General features: G+C 42.7%; 1 protein-coding gene across 2 annotated transcripts in view; it reads right to left on the reverse strand.

Moving 5' to 3' along the window:
* Window positions 1–8,448: 8,448 nt before the first annotated feature.
* Window positions 8,449–17,610, reverse strand: part of LOC146403914 (uncharacterized) — a 49,766-nt gene continuing 40,604 nt past the window's right edge. For both annotated transcript variants that reach the window (XR_014844992.1, XM_085024298.1), the window contains exon 4: window positions 8,449–8,635. Coding sequence is in view for 1 of the 2 variants with exons in the window: in XM_085024298.1 (XP_084880424.1) it covers window positions 8,461–8,635 (175 nt within the window). In the remaining variant the exon portion in view is untranslated. The remainder of the gene's footprint in view (window positions 8,636–17,610) is intronic.

Raw genomic sequence — 17,610 nt, forward strand, 5'->3', positions numbered from 1 at the left:
GTTTATCGAGAGCCCACTATGTGTAAGACGGAGGAAAGCCTGTGGGCAGAATCAGCCAAAAAAAAAAAGAAAGAAAAAAAGGATGAGAAGAGGGAAAGAGGGAAAGGTGGAGAGGGAAGGGATGAGAGTTGTGTGGGGGGTGCCCTTTGTGCATACTCCCTAAGCCCACTCTTCCCATCCCTGACTCATTGATATTCCTCCCCCCCCCACCTCTTTTTCTCCCCTGCCCCTTTATTCTTCTCTTTTCCAGTAGAAGTAATAGTACTGCAAAATATGTGGAGAAAGGCTCACATTAACAGGTCTCTGATTAGAACCCCCATTTTTTCCTTAAAAAAGTTCTCCAGACCCATGGCAAATGCCAATTAGACTGATCCTGTGTCTGGCAAGGATAAGCTTTCTCTCTTGTCCTTGACCTATTGTCTTCCTCTGGGGGATACACCCCACCCCCGCCAAATTTTACCTCCTCAGCATGTAAATTCTTCCCAGGTGCTGACAAACCTTGAGGATCATGCCTTCACAGCCAATGCAGCATCTCATTCTAAACCAGCCTCCCTCTGGCTTCTACAAACCTCTGTGTTTCTAAGCAAACCTGGCATTGTGGCAGGAGAGTGTGATCTCAGCTCTATGGGAACCAGATTCAAATTCCACCTTCCACTCTAAACCGTTTAGAGCTGTTTTACCCACCTAACCATGTCACCAGAAAGAGTGACCCGGTGAAGGGCAAGACAGACCTGCATTCTCCCTCCCAGCTTCAGTACCTACTACTAGTGTGACCTTGAGCAAGTTACTTGTTCTCTCTGGGGCTATTCCCTCAGTTGTAAAACTGAAGTGATACATTGTTGCAAGGATTAAATGGGAGATGTGGGAAAGTGCTAAGTACAGTGCCTGGTGCATAGCAAGAGCTATTAAGTAGCTGGCTTAATTATAATTAGCTTTTTCCATTTGACCTTGTCTAACCTTGGGGCTGTTCTAGGATTTTGCCACCTTCCTCTGATAGCCCCTCCTGCCAGGGCTCTGAGTTCCCTTAGAAGGTCACCCTGACTAATTCTCCACCCTCTGTGCCACCTTTCCCCTTGCTTTCCAGTGTGCTTCCTCTTCTGTGACCTCCTCTAAGTTGAGTAATGAATAACTTGAGCATACGTTGTCCCTTTGGGTGTGCTGGGCTGGGCTGGGCTTGTGTTCTGAGGCCCCTTCAGTGAAGGGTGCTGTAGCAGCAGGTTGAAAGCTGTGGGTGTGTTGTTCTATGGAGGGAGGGGTGCCCTGGCAGTTGGAGCAAGTGGCTGGGCCTGGGTGGTGGTGGGGGAGGTGTGGGCCACAGGGAACTCAGAAAGCTGATCAGTACATGCCAGTGGAGGTCCAGTATTTCTCTGCAGGAAGAAAGAGGAAGGAATTCTAAAGGCTCAGTGCCGAGACCAGCTCGGCAGGATGGGGCTGAAGAACGGGTGCTGTGAAACTTAAGGGAAAAAGTTAACATAAAACAGGACACAGAGACGTTTATCTTAAGTAAAGGTGGGAACTGGGGGACTCAAGGTCTCAGGACCAAGAGCCCCACCTCAAGAAACCACACTGCTTTTATTGTGCTCTTTAGGATGACATCAAGTGAGGAGGGGGCTATGGGTGGAGGATATAGGGTTTATTATTTTATAAGTTCTTTTATTATTTTAAAAGTCACTTAGCTGGTAGAAGGTTAAGCTTTTACTCTGACCTTTAGGCACATAATAATTAGCATTTGAGTTAGCTGTCTATGCATAGCATGCCAGAGAATCCTCACTGTGCTTCCGCATGCCTACTGGCGGCAACCCAGCGTGCCTAGGTTTGCACCTTGGATCTCTTTGCTAATGCATATTCTTCTAACAACCGCTCATAAACCACCTGGCCATGAGGTTCCTCTTTCTCTTATTCCTTAGAGGACATATCATGCTTGTACAAATGGCGTGCCAATCTGCACAGGTCCAGTGTGTCCAGACCAACACCTTATGTCCTCATTCGGCTGACCCTATGAATAACTTATGCCTCTAGGTCTTTGTTCTTAAGCTTAAGTCATTTACCAGCACTGTGACTGTTTTCCAAGCAGGAAGATGGGATAAAGTAAAGCAGGAAGATGGGATAAAGTAGAGCAGGACAAGATGGAGTTTTCAGCAAAGAGGCTAAGAAAATATTGTAGAAACATGTCTCGTGATAGCTCAGGGCAAAAAGAGCAACTCTTTAAATGCAGGCTTGGGAAGAGGAATGGTTCTGGTGCACTGTGATTGGTTCTGCCCAAGATTGGTGATGCATGTGTGGGTGATTAGAGGGAAAGTGGAGAGCAGGCGTGGCAGTGGAGAGTACAGGAGGTCAGGGACCTCTGTCCAAGCGCGGAGGATGACAGGTCTAACTCAGGAAACAACCACAGACAGATTGAAACAGAATCTACCCTGGGTCAGAGAGAGGGACCTGGAGGTGAAAGCAGGAAGGGCAGTCTTATTTGTAGTAAGATGAACAGTCATAAGCTAGACTGGGAGAAGAGGCAGGACAAATCAACCCGAGGCAGTCAGCTACTTCTGCTCAAGATCAAACAGTTACCTGCCTGCAAACGAGATGGAGGGTGCAGCTTGCTAGGCTGCATGAAGAAATCCAGATCTGAGAAACAGAACCATCCCCAAGGTATTGCTCTCTGAACCCCTTGGCCAAACACAAGACAGTCATCTCTGCAGAGGGCTCAGGAGGGCTGAGCTGCTGAGCCCACGTTCACGCACATGCTCAAACACAGCCGGGTTCTGTTTGGCCAGGCCTAGAGTATTTTAAGTACAGAGTGGAGGGGGTGAGGGTATGTGTTGCATGGTGACTCATCTTGGCAGCAGAAACTGTGTGCAGTGGTAAGGAAAATGGTTCAATGGCCATCTCTGTTTGCAGTGGAGAGCAGCAAGAATGCACAGCTCTGCAGTGAAGGCCAAGGGCTGGGAGAGAGGAACACTGGACAATGCTCCCAGACTGGTCACAGTGGCAGGGATGTGGGTGGATGCCTGCCTAACACCTCACACATCCTGCCTGGCCCCAGGCAGAGTGTCCGAACCATCCATCAGAGCAGCCTGGGTGTTCCACAGGGCATTGCTTCACAATGGACTCTATATATTTGACAGAAAAACATTCTCAGGGATGGTTCTGGTATCTGCAAGAAACCAGAGACCCCACATGGGGACATGTAGAAATATCTCTCCATTATTTTTATTCCACGTCATCCTGGCACTTTCCTATTTCACTGGTTCTCAAATTGAATTCTTGTCTTGGGTGAGGACATAGTAAGGAAATAATGAAAATAATGGAAATAATGAACTCTTTCTTAGCAAGCCCCATCTGGGAAGGTGGCTATGAGTGGAAGTAACAAGTGACCTGTGTGTCACCTTGGTCACCAGGCCCTGGCTGGCAGGTTTCCAAAAGTTGCTTTCTGTTATGCTGTTCCCCAACTTAGAAGTCAGGGAACTGAGTCCAGAAAGCATGCATGGTAGGACTCACCTGATTTCTCTCCACTACCCCTGTTCTTTACCACACTGCTATTAAGTGTGTGGATGGTGGAAGTGACCATAGTAGAAAGAAGAGGATGTGGAGTTCCTGTCATAGCTCAGCAGAAACAAAACTGACTAGTATCCGTGAGGACTAGGGTTCCATTGCTGGCCTTGCTCAGTGGTTAAGGATCTGGTGTTGCCAAGAGATGTGATATAGGTTTCAGTCACAGCTGGGATCCCATGATACTGTGGCTGTAGAAGCTCTGGCAGGCAGCTGTAGCTCTGATTCGACACCTAGCCTGGGAACTTCCATATCCCTGTGGTGAAGCCCTGAAAAAGGAAAAGAAGGGGACACACAGAACATGATTTCTGTTTGTTCTGGTAGGACCATGGAGGTGCATGATTTCTGCAAGTATTCCTGGTGTGGTGGACAGTAGGAATGAAGGTTCGGAAGAACATACTGCTAAACTATCCTTGGAGCTTTCAGAGTTTACCTGTTCCTTTGTAGTTTCCCAGAAGGGAGCAAGAGGTTGAATTTGCTTTTACCTTGAGAAAATGTCTGGGATCAACCATTGCATCCTCTAGGCTTTATAAAATAAAGTTCCCTTCCATCTACTTAAAAGGTGACAAGTGAACACTCCTCTGAGGGGCTGAGTTCAGTGAGGGAACATCCCACTGTGTTTTTCTACTGTCAGAGGCATGGTCTCATTGGCCTTGGGGACAGGTATAGATAAAATGAATATCTGGTACACGTTAGGATCCTTTTCTTGCTGGACCACTCACTTGAAGTCTTCCCGGGATGAGAGGGAATGTCTATTTTATGATGTTTTATTTTCCACTTCTTTCTGCTGCCTTAATTGAGGGCCTGGAGGAAAAGGGCAGTAGCCATGGGTGAATTCACTGTGTATAATTCTTCTGATGATAATGTTAGAAGTCCTTCAGTCCAAACTCCCATCTCCTGGCCAAGTTCAAGTAGCCTCTAGTTGAATATCTCCAGGGGCTGGGTCCTCCCTACCTTGCCGTGGAATATTCCACTATTAGGACACTTTGAATGAAAACCTAGTTCCTGGAGTTCCTGTCATGGCTCAGCGGAAATGGATCTGATTGACATCCAAGAGAATGCAGGTTTGATCCCTAGCCTCGCTCAGTGGGTTAAGGATCCCACATTGATGTGAGCAGTGGTGTAGGTCACAGACCTGGCTTGGATCCCACGTTGCTATGACTGTGGTGTAGGCCAGCAGCTGCAGCTACTATTTGGCCCCTAGCCTGGGAATCTCCATATGCTGTGGGTGTGGCCCTAAAAAGACAAAAGACAAAATAAAAATTTTTAATTTAAAAAATTTTAAAAATAAAGAATAAAACCTAGTTCCTTGAAAATTCTGCCCAATACTTTTTCTTTCCTTGAAAGAAAAAGATGCAAGCCTGGTGCATCTTCAGTGTGTCAGCTCTACATAGGTTAATAACTTTCAAAGTACAAATCTGCAGTTTCTTCCATCTTCCTATGAGCTGGTTTCTGACACCCTTATTGTACTAACTCCCTTCCCTTGCACAATTTCCCATTTGTTGATGTCCTTTTTAAAAGCAAGTACCCTGGTTTCAAGGGGCACAGAGTCCACTGGAGGTCATTTTGGTTTGTGATCAGGACATTATCTTTTTTTAAAATCAATTACTATCCTCCTGACACTGTACCTTCATAGTTTTCTTGAGCTAAGGCCTCTTTAGCACTGAAGTCAGGTAAATGTTTTAGAAAACTCCCTTGCAAAAAAGCAGCAGCACCCTCTCTGCCAAGGACTAGCTCAAGGGAAATGGCTACACATGAAACAGTCAGGGCCAGGTGACACCTGTCCCTGGGCTCTAGGACAAAGTGCTGCAATGTCTGGCCTCAAAGGGACTGTGTTGAGCAAGTGCTGGACTGGAGTCTGGAAATCTGTATTCTAGTGTCCCCACTGAAGTGGCTCAGTGGCTTTCTGTGGGCTTTCTCACTACTCTCTGACTTTCTCGCCTGCCTCCAGTGCCCAGCTTGGGTCCACAGACAGCTCAGCTGGCTGAAGCTTTTATGGTCCTACATTTCTCATGGCTCTGCACCTGCAGTTCCCATTGTTAACTGGCAAAGGCTTACCTTACTTTAAGTCTTGATCCAGGTGTGGGAGTCAGGTTGGCACAGATCCCATTTTCACAGGTCAGAGGTTGTTGTGAAGCCTCAGCATTGGCCATCTTGGCCTAGGTTCCCCACTCCCACCTCCAAAGTGGCTCCTGCTGGTTACAAAGGCTGCCTAGTTGCTGGCTGGCATGTGATACACATTTGGATAGGCAGATAGAACAAAAAACCTTGTATACCCTATAAAATTTTCCAAATTTTTCTTTCTGAGGCATTGTCCCTTTCCACATCAGTCTAGAAAGATTACATTTTAATGTGGCTAGTTTGTAGGAATCAAATCAAAGAGGAGACATAAAAGACTGTTCTGCATTTATTTTACTTTGGGAGGAGCTGGAAGGCAGGAAAGTGCAAAAAAAAATGTATAAACTGGATCGCAACTTAATTTATACTCATTTCTGTACCAAATAATGAGAAGGATTTTATACTATCAAGGAATGAATCCTTTAGGCAAACTGACTGTTTGCAATATCTGTATCGTAGTTAGCTAACAGCATATTTTTTGCATTGATAAATGATAACATTCAGTCTTTCATAGCTACCATCTATGTGACATTGCACCCATTGATCCTCCTAGATGGTAGGCCCCTTTTGCTGAAGTTCATGAAATGCATCCTGAATACCAGATGGCTTTCTGTACAGTCACTTGACATGACACTACCTGTGAGGGTACGTGACTTTCTGGCTCCAAAAGTTATTGCTATGTCTCTCCTCACAGTAACACATAAATGAATGGAATGATGGCCAGGATCACTGAGCCCTGGCTTTCCCAAGTACTCTTGTTCCATTCAACCTTCTGGCCTCATATTAGAAACTATACTGGCTAATAACAACTGCATTTATCAAACACAGTAAGTTGGACATTATGCCAAGTATTCAATATGGATTACCTTTTCTGTTTTCTACTTTATATTACCTGTTTAGCAAGTTAATGAGGTAGGTCCTATGATGGTTAATTTTATATGTCAACTTGACTGGACTAAAGGATGCCCAGATGGCTGGTAAAACATTATTCTGGATGTGTCTGCGAGGGTATCTCTGGAAGAGATTGGCATTTGAATTGGTAGACTAAGTAAAGAGGATCACCCCTGCCCATGCAGGTGGGCATCATCTGGAACACCGAGGGCCAGAATAGAGCAAAACAGCAGAGGAAGGACAAATTCCCTCTCTGCTTGAGTGGGTCATCCATCTTCTCCAGCCCTCAGATACTGGTACTCCAGGTTCTTGGGCTTTTAGACTCAGACCAAGACTTAAAACATCAGCCCCCTGATTCTCAGGCCTTTGGATTCAGACTAAATTACCCCTGGCTTTCCTAGTTCTCCAGCTTGCAGATGACCAATCATGGGACTTCTCAGCCTCCATAATAGGATGAGACAATTTCTATAATAAGTCAGTATTCCTCTCAACCCGCCCGCTGGACAGATAGGTAGATAGATCTTCTGTTTCTCTGAAGAATCTTATCTAATACTCTCTTATTATTATCTTCATTTTACAAATGAAGCAACAGTGTCTCTCATATAGATTAGATCCTGAAGGCTAGCAAGAAGGAAGGCCACATTCAGATCTAGGCAGCCTGTTTCCAGAGCCTATGCTCCAAACCACTAGGCCTAATGGCCTCTTCAGAAGGATCATGTGTACATATAGAAAGTGTAAGCATAGTTCATGGCACCACATGGGTGTAGTCACATAAAGCTTCTCCTTTTTTTAAATGTCAAAAGCTCTCCAAAGTAATGTCGGTCTTCACTGGGTCCCAATTTAAAGAAGCCTCTCTTGGATTCATGTACTTATCCATCAATCACTGGATTGCTTACTGTGTATGTAGTACTGGCTTAGAAACCAAGAAACCAAGGTGATCATATAGAAGAAAAACAGAAGATGTCTGAGCCTTTTTGTAGTAAACAATGCATCAGTGAGGGAAAATACACAGGGATGAGCAGACAATAATTCAGGGTAGTAAATGATTCTGCTCCACAATGGATACCACAAACAGGAGGGACAATAGGAATTTAGAGAAATTCCTGAACAGGATTTGGACAACACTGTGAGAAGGAGCAGAGAGAAAGGAGCTGATTCTTTTCCCCACCAGAACACAGGGCTGAGGGAGGGCATGTCACCTCCTCTGCTGAGGGTGGAGGAAAAGTTGTTTCTATTCCCTCTACCAACATGAAACTGAGAATGCTTTTCTCCAACACCAATCTTTTTTACATGTTTTTTCTTGGTTCTGTAACTCTCCCAGCACTCTAGTTCAACTGAAAGTTGATTAAATATCCTTTTGAAGTTTGCTTGAGATCCTAACCTTCGTGTATATTACTGATCTGTGGAAAATTGTGTTGCAAGTTCTAAATAAGTAATACAGAGAGTTTAAAAACACAACCTGATGTTGGTTATGTGAAAAGTCTTCATTCTAATACCAATTTCCCTTGACTGGCAGAATGGCCACAAGAATTAGGGGAAGTCAAGAATATCTGGTCTTAGAAACTATCAGGTTTGTAAGAGAACATAGAGGTCCTTTTTCCGATGAGGAAGCAGAAGCCCAGTGAGAAAATGGCAGAGGGCTTGGGGCTGGACTGGCTTCCAACTCAGGCCTTGTGCCTTAGGGCCCGTTTTCTATCTTATCATTCGGCTTGGGTTGATTTCAAGAAGCAGCTGATATAAAGATGAAGAATATTGCTGCTGAGTTTTGAGGGACCCCCAAGAAGTTTCACTGTGATCCTCCATTAAAAGAGAAAAGAAAGAAAAATATCCACAGTGGTTTTTATCAGAATTGAGTTTGGCTGTGAGTTACGGAAACCCGAAATAATAATGGCCTCAACAACATAGGATTTATTTCCCACTCACAAGTCCAGAGGAAAGTGGTCCAGGGCTGGGGAGATGGTTGTATTCCATTACATCCTTAGGGAGCTGGCCACTTCCAGCTTGCCTTCTTACTATCCCTCCTATGGTACCCTTGCTCTCATGGCCCAGGATGGTACCTAGGGCCATAGTCATCACAGCCAGTCTGAAAGAGAGTACAAAGAAGAGAAAGGACATAAGCACCAACTTTCCTTAAGGAAACATCCATCCAGAGACTGTAACAGGACATGTCTGCTCCCATCCCATTGGTCCGAACTCGGCCTCAGGGCAACATTTGGCTGTAAGGAAAGATGAGAAATGTAATCTTTGTTTTGGACAGCATGGGCCCAGCTAAAAATTATAGGGTCTATTCCCATCTCTGCCACAATGATGCAAAGAAATTTGACACACGTTGATTTGTCCTTTTGAATTAGTATTTTCCAGACCTTTTTCAAAATACAGATCCTGGGAGGGGTGCCATTATCTAACATTTTGTTGTCCAATGAGAATATCAAATCTCCTTTTGTGGTAAGAAAGACAAGCCATTGCAAGTCCATTAGAAAAGTCCAGGCCACTGGGATCAGAGGAAATGGCTCTAGAAGAAGCAGGGGAGCAGTGCTGGAGAAGATCCCAAAAAGAGTGTGCAGAAAACATATGCATATGTATAGCACCATGGGCACGATCTATGACTCTGTCCTTATTGGCAAGAGCTGGTTCTGTTGATATTCTGGCCACCATCTTTCTCTACTTCCTGTGGAAATGTTTGATTCAATCTCCTCCAGACTCTGTGGGGGCTTGTGGGATTTAGACTGCTGTTGCCTAATCTTCATATGAGTTGTGGTGGCTCGGGTGTGTGATTTATCCAGACCCAGCATGTCAACCACATGGCCAGTTTTAGCCTGTTAACTGACAATGAGTCTTAGAGCAGCTCATTTTTAGTTACAAATGGAGAACTACTTCCAGCAAATCAATAATTCTTCAATTTTGTCAGTCTTCTAAAAAGTGGAATGTTAGAGCTTTGAAGTCTTGATTGGTATTGGCCAACATTGGACTATATACTCTTGAGTTCACTGGGTAACTTTTTGCAGTTCCTCAGACTCTCCAAGCTCCCTCTGGCCACAGGCTTTGACACACGCTATTCTCTTTGCATCTGGAATATTCAGGGGATGGCTTCCCTGATGTCTGGAACCAGGGAAAATGTCTTAGCCACAGGCTTTCATGGTACTGATTAACTCTTCTTTGTGCTATTTGTCACAGAAGCAGTTCTGTATTCACTTGTGTGGTTATTTGCTCACTTAAATTTCATAAGAACAACCTTCATCCACCATGGTATCCTCTCTACCTCACACAGATGGGCACATAGTACACACTCCATAAATTGACCTAGTAAGAGGTCCCCACTGCACATTTGTCTCAAACCCTAATACAATTATGCAGATTTTTCTTGATATGTTGACCATGTGTCCTCTGCATCAGATTTGCCTGGTCAACTCCTTTAAAGGGCACACTTCTGGGCGCTTATACCAATCATCCCTTTGAATCATTATCTGGCTAGAGCCCAGGAACCTACACGTGAACAAGCTTTCCAGGTAACTGTTAAGTACCATGATGTTTGAGAAGCCCCACCTCAGGGTAAGATTGCACAGCTGAGTATCATTAAGACTCCCATGCTAGGCACAGGAATGTGACTCTAGAATAAGACTGTTGTACTCAAGAACTATCTCAATATGCTTAAACTTGAAGAAGAAGCCTGTAAGACAACTTTGTTCTTTGATATTTAAAAACACTCTAGAAAAATTGGAGACAGCTGTTCATTGAGTCTAGCTAGTCAAAGAGCATGTGGAAATAAAACAATGTGTGTGTTCACAGCAGCATAGAGAGTTATGTTTTTGTTTTTGTTTTTTTTCCTACACCCATGGCATATGGAAGTTCTGTGGCTAAGGACTGAATCTGAGCTGCAATGCCACATCCTTAACCCAATGAGCCACACAGAGAACTCCACAGAGGGCTTTTTAAAAAGTAAAAAGGAAGACCTGATTGTTGTCAGCAACTTGCTGTCTTCTCCCCTATCCCAAGCCCCCATCTCCAGATGAAGCAGTAACATAGCTTTCTTGCTGAGCCTTTTTTTGGCGGGGGGTGGGGGAGTGGGAGTAGGTGCACCACAGCATGTGCATGCAGAAGTTCCCCAGTCAGGGACCAAACCCCAGTTGTAGCAGTCACAGCAATGGATCCTTAACCCTCTGAGCCAATACAGAGCTCCTTAGTGGGCCTTTTGAATGAAGAACCTCCATGGAACCCAGGATCTGATTTTAAGCCTCCAAACTTAATAAGATATACACTGCATTCACTTCTTAAAGACTCTGAACTTGCAAGCTGATAAACTTTAATATTGTTTTCTTTTAAAAAATTGAGGCATATTATGACTTGAAGGTGATCATGCACCGGGTCAGCTATACTCAATGAAGTACAAACATGGAATTTAACAAAGGGTAGGAAAATCTTTAAAGCAAGAGTGTTTTGTCTTCCTCCCCCCCCCCCAGGGTATAGCAGCTTGATGTGGGATCTAGATTCTTAGATCAGAGATTGAACCCAGCTGCAGTGGTGAAAGTCCCAAGTACTAACCACTAGACCACCAGAAAACTCCCCTTTTTGTCTTTCTTCTCCTCACCCAATTGCTCTTTGTACTTGACTCGAAAGATCTCTTCTTCCTCTTGAGATTCTCCTCTATTTCTCTACTTGAAAGTAAGTTTCTCTTTTTAGGATCATGTATTTTTAACTTCCAATAATTTTTTTTCTCCCATGCCTTAGGACCCACCTCCTATTTTTCATATTTCCTCCAAATCTTGAATAACAACTGTCATTTCACAAAGGAAACTACTAAAAAAAATGAGAAGATAACCAATGGAATGGGAGAAAATTTTGCAAATGATGCAACAGACAAAGGCCTAACCTCTAAAATATACAAATACCTCATACAACTCAACAACAACAAAAAACCAAAAAACCCAATTGAAAAATAGGTAGTAGACCTAAATAGATATTTCTCCAAAGAAGACATACAGTTAGCCAGTAGGCACATGAAAAAAATGATCAACATTACTAATTGTTAGAGAGAAGCAAATCAAAACTATAATGAGGTACCACTTCACACCAGTCATAATGACATTCATTAACAAGTCAACAAATAACAAATGCTGAGAAGGGTGTGGAGAAAATGGTACCCTCCTTCACTTACACTGTGGAAATGTAAATTGGTACAACCACTACGGAAAACAGTATGGAGGAACCTCAGAAAACTAAAGATAGAACTATCATATGACCCAGCAATTCCACTCTTTGGCATATATCCAAACAAAACTTTCCTTGAAAAAGATACATGCACCCCAGTGTTCACTACAGCGCTATTCACAGTAGTCAAGACATGGAAAAAAGCTAAATGTCCATTGACAGATAAATGGTTTAAGATGTGATACATATATACAATGGACTACTACTCAGCCATAAAAATAGTAAAATAATTCCATTTGCAGCAATATAGATGCAACTAGAGATTTTTATACTAAGTGAAGTCAGAAAGACAAATACCGTATGATATCACTTACATGAGGAATCTAAAACATGACACAAATGATCCTATCTACAAAACAGAAACAGATCATGGACATGAAGAGCAGACTTGTGGTTGCTAGGGTGAAGTGGGGGTGCAGGAGTGGGTTGGATGGGGCATTTGGGATTAGTAGATGCAAACTATTGCATTTAGAATGGTTAAGCAATGTGGTCCTACTCTGCAGCACAAGGAACTATGTGCAGTCTCTTGGGTTAGAACACAATGGAATACAGTGTGAAAAAAAAAGTATATATATGTTTGGTTGGATCAATTTGCTGTACAGTGGAAATTAAAAGACCATTGTAAATCGACTATACTTTAATTAAAAAATTAAGAAATTATCATATCATCTTATCAAATACCCAACTCCTATAAATAGCTCACTAAACACACACCCACCCACACACATGAACAAACAAAAAAAAAACCAGCACAAATTGATGTATGAATTGGATTATGAAAAGAAAAATTTTAAACTGTAAAATATAAGACAAAAGTTTATATTTTTGTTCCAAAGAGGGCCACAAATGTAGTAGCTGAAGGAGGTCTAGAAAGAAGCCATTGTACTTATATCTCAAACTCCTTGAGAACAGAGAGAAAGTCTTACCTGTCAAAGTCTGATCTGTGTGTCAGCATGGTGCCTGATACAGAGGTTTCAAGAAATATTTACTGAATGAATGACTGAAGGAAGGATCTCCAGTATTCGTTTGTTTATTTGTTTTTGTTTTTTGCTTTTTAGGGTTTCAAGTGTGGCATATGGAAGTTCCAAGGCTAGGGGTCAAATCAGAGCTACAGCTGCTGGCCTACACCACATCCACAGCAATGCCAGATCCATGCCACGTCTGCAATCTACACCACAGCTCATGGCAATGCCAGATCCTTGACCCACTGAGCAAGACAAGGGATTGAAGCTGCATCGCATGGAAACTTGTGGGATTTGTTTCTGCTGAGCCACCAACGGAAGTCCAGGACCTCCAATTTTAACTAGGGACCTGTTAGTTTTAATGTAAAGTTGCTTTTCAAAGTAAACTTCTGAACCCCAAGCCTTTATTGTGGTCTAGCATAACTTGCCTGGCCAGATGATCCAGAAAGTGCATCGTGGTCAAGAATTATGAATATGAGGAGTCCCTGTCGTGGCTCAGTGGTTAACGAATCTGACTAGGAACCATGAGGTTGCAGATTTGATCCCTGGCCTTGCTGAGGGGGTTAAGGATCTGGTGTTGCTGTGGCTGTGGTGTAGGCCAGCAGCTGTAGCTCTGATTCTACCCCTAGCCTGGGGACATCCATATGCTGTGGGTGAGGCCCTAGAAAAGACCAAAAAAAAAAAAAAAAGAATTATGAATATGAAATTGATCTCCCCCTTGCAGTATGTAATAGTCTTATCCACCCCATGAGATCTTATATTTTGAAAGTCCCCAAAATTTCAGAGACCTTTCCATGTCATACCAGTGAAAATCTTTTGCTGATAAAATATAGGGTATTTCTGCTAAAAATCCCTTTGTAGTATCAGCCAAGTATATTTCATTGTGATGTTACAGAAAAGTACATGGGTTTTAGAGACAGAGCCATCTGATGCTGTAAGTTACTTAACTATATGAGGCTCAACTTTTCCATCTTGAAAATGGGAATAATGACACTTAAATTTTATTGTCTTTGGGGGAATTTGAGTAATTAATGTAAAGGGCTAGGGCATAGGAAAGTTCTTCCCATTCAAATTTAAGCTCTGTAGGGGCTAGAATTTTTGCCTGCTTTGTCATTACTGGCTCCTGGTGCCTGACACAGAATAAGCACTTATTAATATTTGTTAAGTAAATGATGTATTTGTTTACTTACCAAGTCACAGACTAGAAATGCATCCTTGCATTTTGCATATGCTAAAATAGCATGGTGTTTAGTGTTTCTATTAGCATCTGGCTTTAAGACTCTGTAGTATGTCAGCAACAGCTGTGTGTTTGCTTTACAACATGTGGGACGGTAGGCAGATGATGTGTATTAGTGGTATGATGTCCAGACCAGCAGCATCAGCATCATCTGGGAACTTACTAGAAATGTAAATTCTCAGGCCCCACTATAGACCTCCAGACCTACTGAACTAGAAATTCTGGCGGTGGGGGCCAGAAATCTATTTGAACAAGTCCTTAGCTGTGATGCATGCTAAATTTTGAAAACCACAGCCACTGGCATGTAAAAAAACTCTCTTTTGCTATGACTAGAAATGATATAAGAATATGTTGTTTGTGGGCTTATTAATGATGGCCATTCTGACTGGTGTGAGGTGGTATCTCATGGTAGTTTTGATCTGCATTTCTGTAATAATCACTGATGTTGAGCATTGTTTCAAGTGCTTGTTGGCCATCAGTATATCTTCCTTGGAGAAATGTCTATTCAGGTCCTTTGCCCATTTTTTTAATTGGGTTGTTGGCTTTTTTGCTGTTGAGTTGTATAAGTGGTTTGTATATTTTAGAGATTAGGTCCTTGTCAGGTGCATCATTTGAAACTATTTTCTCCCATTCCGTAAGTTGTCTTTTTGGGGTTTTTTTGGTTTCCTTTGCTGTGCAAAAGCTTGCCAGTTTGATTAGGCCCCACCGGTTTGTTTTTGCTTTGATTTCTGTTGCTTTGGGAGACTGACCTAAGAAAACATTTGTAAGGTTGATGTCAGACAATGTTTTGCCTCTGTTCTCTTCCAGGAGTTTGATGGTGTCTTGTCTTCTACTTAAGTCTTTCAGCCATTTTGAGTTTATTTTGGTGCATGGTATGAGGGTGTGTTCTAGTTTCATTGCTTTGCATACAGCTGTCCAGGTTTCCCAGCAACACTTACTGAAAAGACTGTCTTTTTCCCATTTTATGTTCTTGCCTCCTTTGTCAAAGATTAACTGACCATAGGTGTCTGGGTTTATTTCTGTGTTCTCTATTCTGTTCCATTGGTCTGTCTGTTTTGGTACCAGTACCACACTGTCTTGATGACTGTGGATTTGTAATATTGCCTGAAGTCTGGGAGACAGATGCCCTCCTGCTTGGGGACGGGGTGTGGAGAAAAAGGAACCCTCCTGCATTGTTGGAGGGAATGTGAACTGGTACAACCACAATGGAGAACAGTATGGAGATACCTTGGAAAACTACATAGAACTACCATATGACCCAGTAATCCCACTCTTTGGCATATATCTGGACAAAACTCTCTTTAAAAAAGACACATGAACCTGCATGTTCATTGCAGCGCTATTCACAATAGCCAAGACATGGAAATAACCCAAATGTCCATCAACAGATGATTGGATTAGGAAGATGTGGTATATACACAATGGAATACTACTCAGCCATAAAAAAGAACAAAATAATGCCATTTGCAGCAACATGGATGCAACTAGAGACTCTCATCCTGAGTGAAGTAAGTCAGAAAGACAAATACCACATGATATCACTTGTATCTGGAATATAATATACAGCACAAAGGAACCTTCCCACAGAAAAGAAAATCATGGGCTTGAAGAATAGACTTGTGGTTACCAAGGGGGAAGGGGAGGGACTGGGAGGGACTGGGAGCTTGGGGTAAACAGATGCAGAATGTTGCCTTCAGGATGGATTAGCAATGGGATCCTGCTGTGTAGCACTGGGAGCCCTGTCTACTTACTTATGATGGAACACATAATATGAGAAAAAAGAATGTATACATGTAAGTGTAACTGGGTCACCATGCTGTACAGTAGAAAATATATATATATATAAATGATAAAAAAAGATGACTTGCACCTAGAAAGTATAATCCATTGGAATTTTAGATAGGATGCTTACAGAATTAATATCTTCCAGGTGATGAACTTTCAGGAACCTAATTTGAGGGACAGATTGTGAGTTCAAATGCTTGTTTAGCTGATTCTCCTTACTATATGATCTGTGGATGTGTGTTACAAGGGCTTCCAAAACAGCTGTATTTTTTTTTTTAACCATGGTGCCTATTATAGACAATGTTTTGGTCTCCCCCAAATTCATTTATTCAAGCCCTAACCCCAATATGATGGAATTAGGAGATGGAGACTTTAGGAGGTAATTAGGGTTAGATGAGGTCAAAAGAGTGGAGCGTCAAATGGAATTAGTGCCCTTATTAGGAGACACCAGAACGTAGTCTCTCTCTCTCTCTCCCTCTCTCAGCCATGCAAAGACACAATAGGATGGTCTGAAAGCCAGAAAGAGGGCCCTCACCAATTACTTGACCATGCTGGCAGCTTCATCCTGGACATCCAGCTTCTAAAACTATGAGAAATATATATCTGTGGTTTAAACCCCTTAGTCTAAGGTATTTTGTTACAGCATCCAGATTGAATTAAGACAGTGCCCCTTCCACCCAGCTATGGCAAAGTGGACCAGGGTGGCCCTGACTCAGGGGAAACTCCAACTTTGGACTAGTTCTCAATTATTCTTTTAGTTAAGATATGAGCCACACCACTGTAATAGAGGCCCCAGAAGAAAGTCAACCACATTTTTTTTTTTTTTTAAAGAAAATAACAGTTATTTCTTTCTTCGCTGACAGCCTGGAGGTGAATGGTCCAGGTTGGTAAGGTGGTTCTTTTGCATGAAGTTATCTAGGATCTCTTGTTCTTCCATCTTGTTACTCTGGCATCCTTTATGGTGTTATCCTTCTTTGCATGACAAAGCCTGAGTCAATACTAAATCTGCATTCTGTCTTCTTGCAAGAAGAAAATCCAGGACAAGTGGTTTTAACTTTAAGAAGATGATACCAAATTGGTACATCTCACTTCCCATTTATACCCCATTACTCACAAAATTGTACATAGCTTCTAGGGAGGATGGGAATTGTAGTACATGACTGGCAGCCACATAAAGCATAGGGGGTTCTATCACTAAGAATGGGAAGTGAACCCTGGGAGGCAGTTAACAACCCCTGCCAGAGTTCGGAACAGCTTTTCAGTTTCTCTTCTCAGGGGGGCCCATCTGTTTCATGCAGACTCTCCTCAGATTTCTATGAGATTTCTGTATCTTTTGATTACCCCTGCCCCCCTTTCTTGAGTTAGCTTTAGATTAGTCTTTGTTATCAAGTGCTCCAGATTAGAACAGTGTAATTTAAATCCCTTGGATCTTTGTGAAGGTTAAACATAATGTGACAACAAACGGTGGGCTCACAGCAAGCATTAAACACAAGCCCCAGGTGAGAAGGGTTGGGCAGTAGTGACTACCAGGATGGTCACAAGGTGAGATGGGATAAGAGCACCCTCTGTGCAACAGTTCCGAGCTGTCCTGAATGCTCTCTGTGGCCTCTGTGATAGCCCAGGCAAAACTGTATGAACTTGACATTGGTAACTTTCATTCTCTTTCTGCATTTTTTTCCCCAGTGGGATTTCTGCCATCAGAATTCCCACATCCCATGTCCATTCTCTCCAGTTTCTGAGTTCTGTTGTGTGCATATGCACTGGGGACTTCTTGAGGCTCAGTGCCTTATTGTTAAATGTGAGTCTCTAGTAGTGAGGAAATTTAGGCCCATTGGGGTATTTTGATATATTAGAGGTTCCTGATGCTCT

This window comes from Sus scrofa, chromosome 4 (assembly GCF_054392235.1).
Source record: "Sus scrofa isolate SSC_HxYL_T2T_F1_AM1 chromosome 4, Sscrofa_HxYL_maternal_Yorkshire_Landrace_v2.0, whole genome shotgun sequence".
Lineage (NCBI taxonomy): Eukaryota > Metazoa > Chordata > Mammalia > Artiodactyla > Suidae > Sus > Sus scrofa.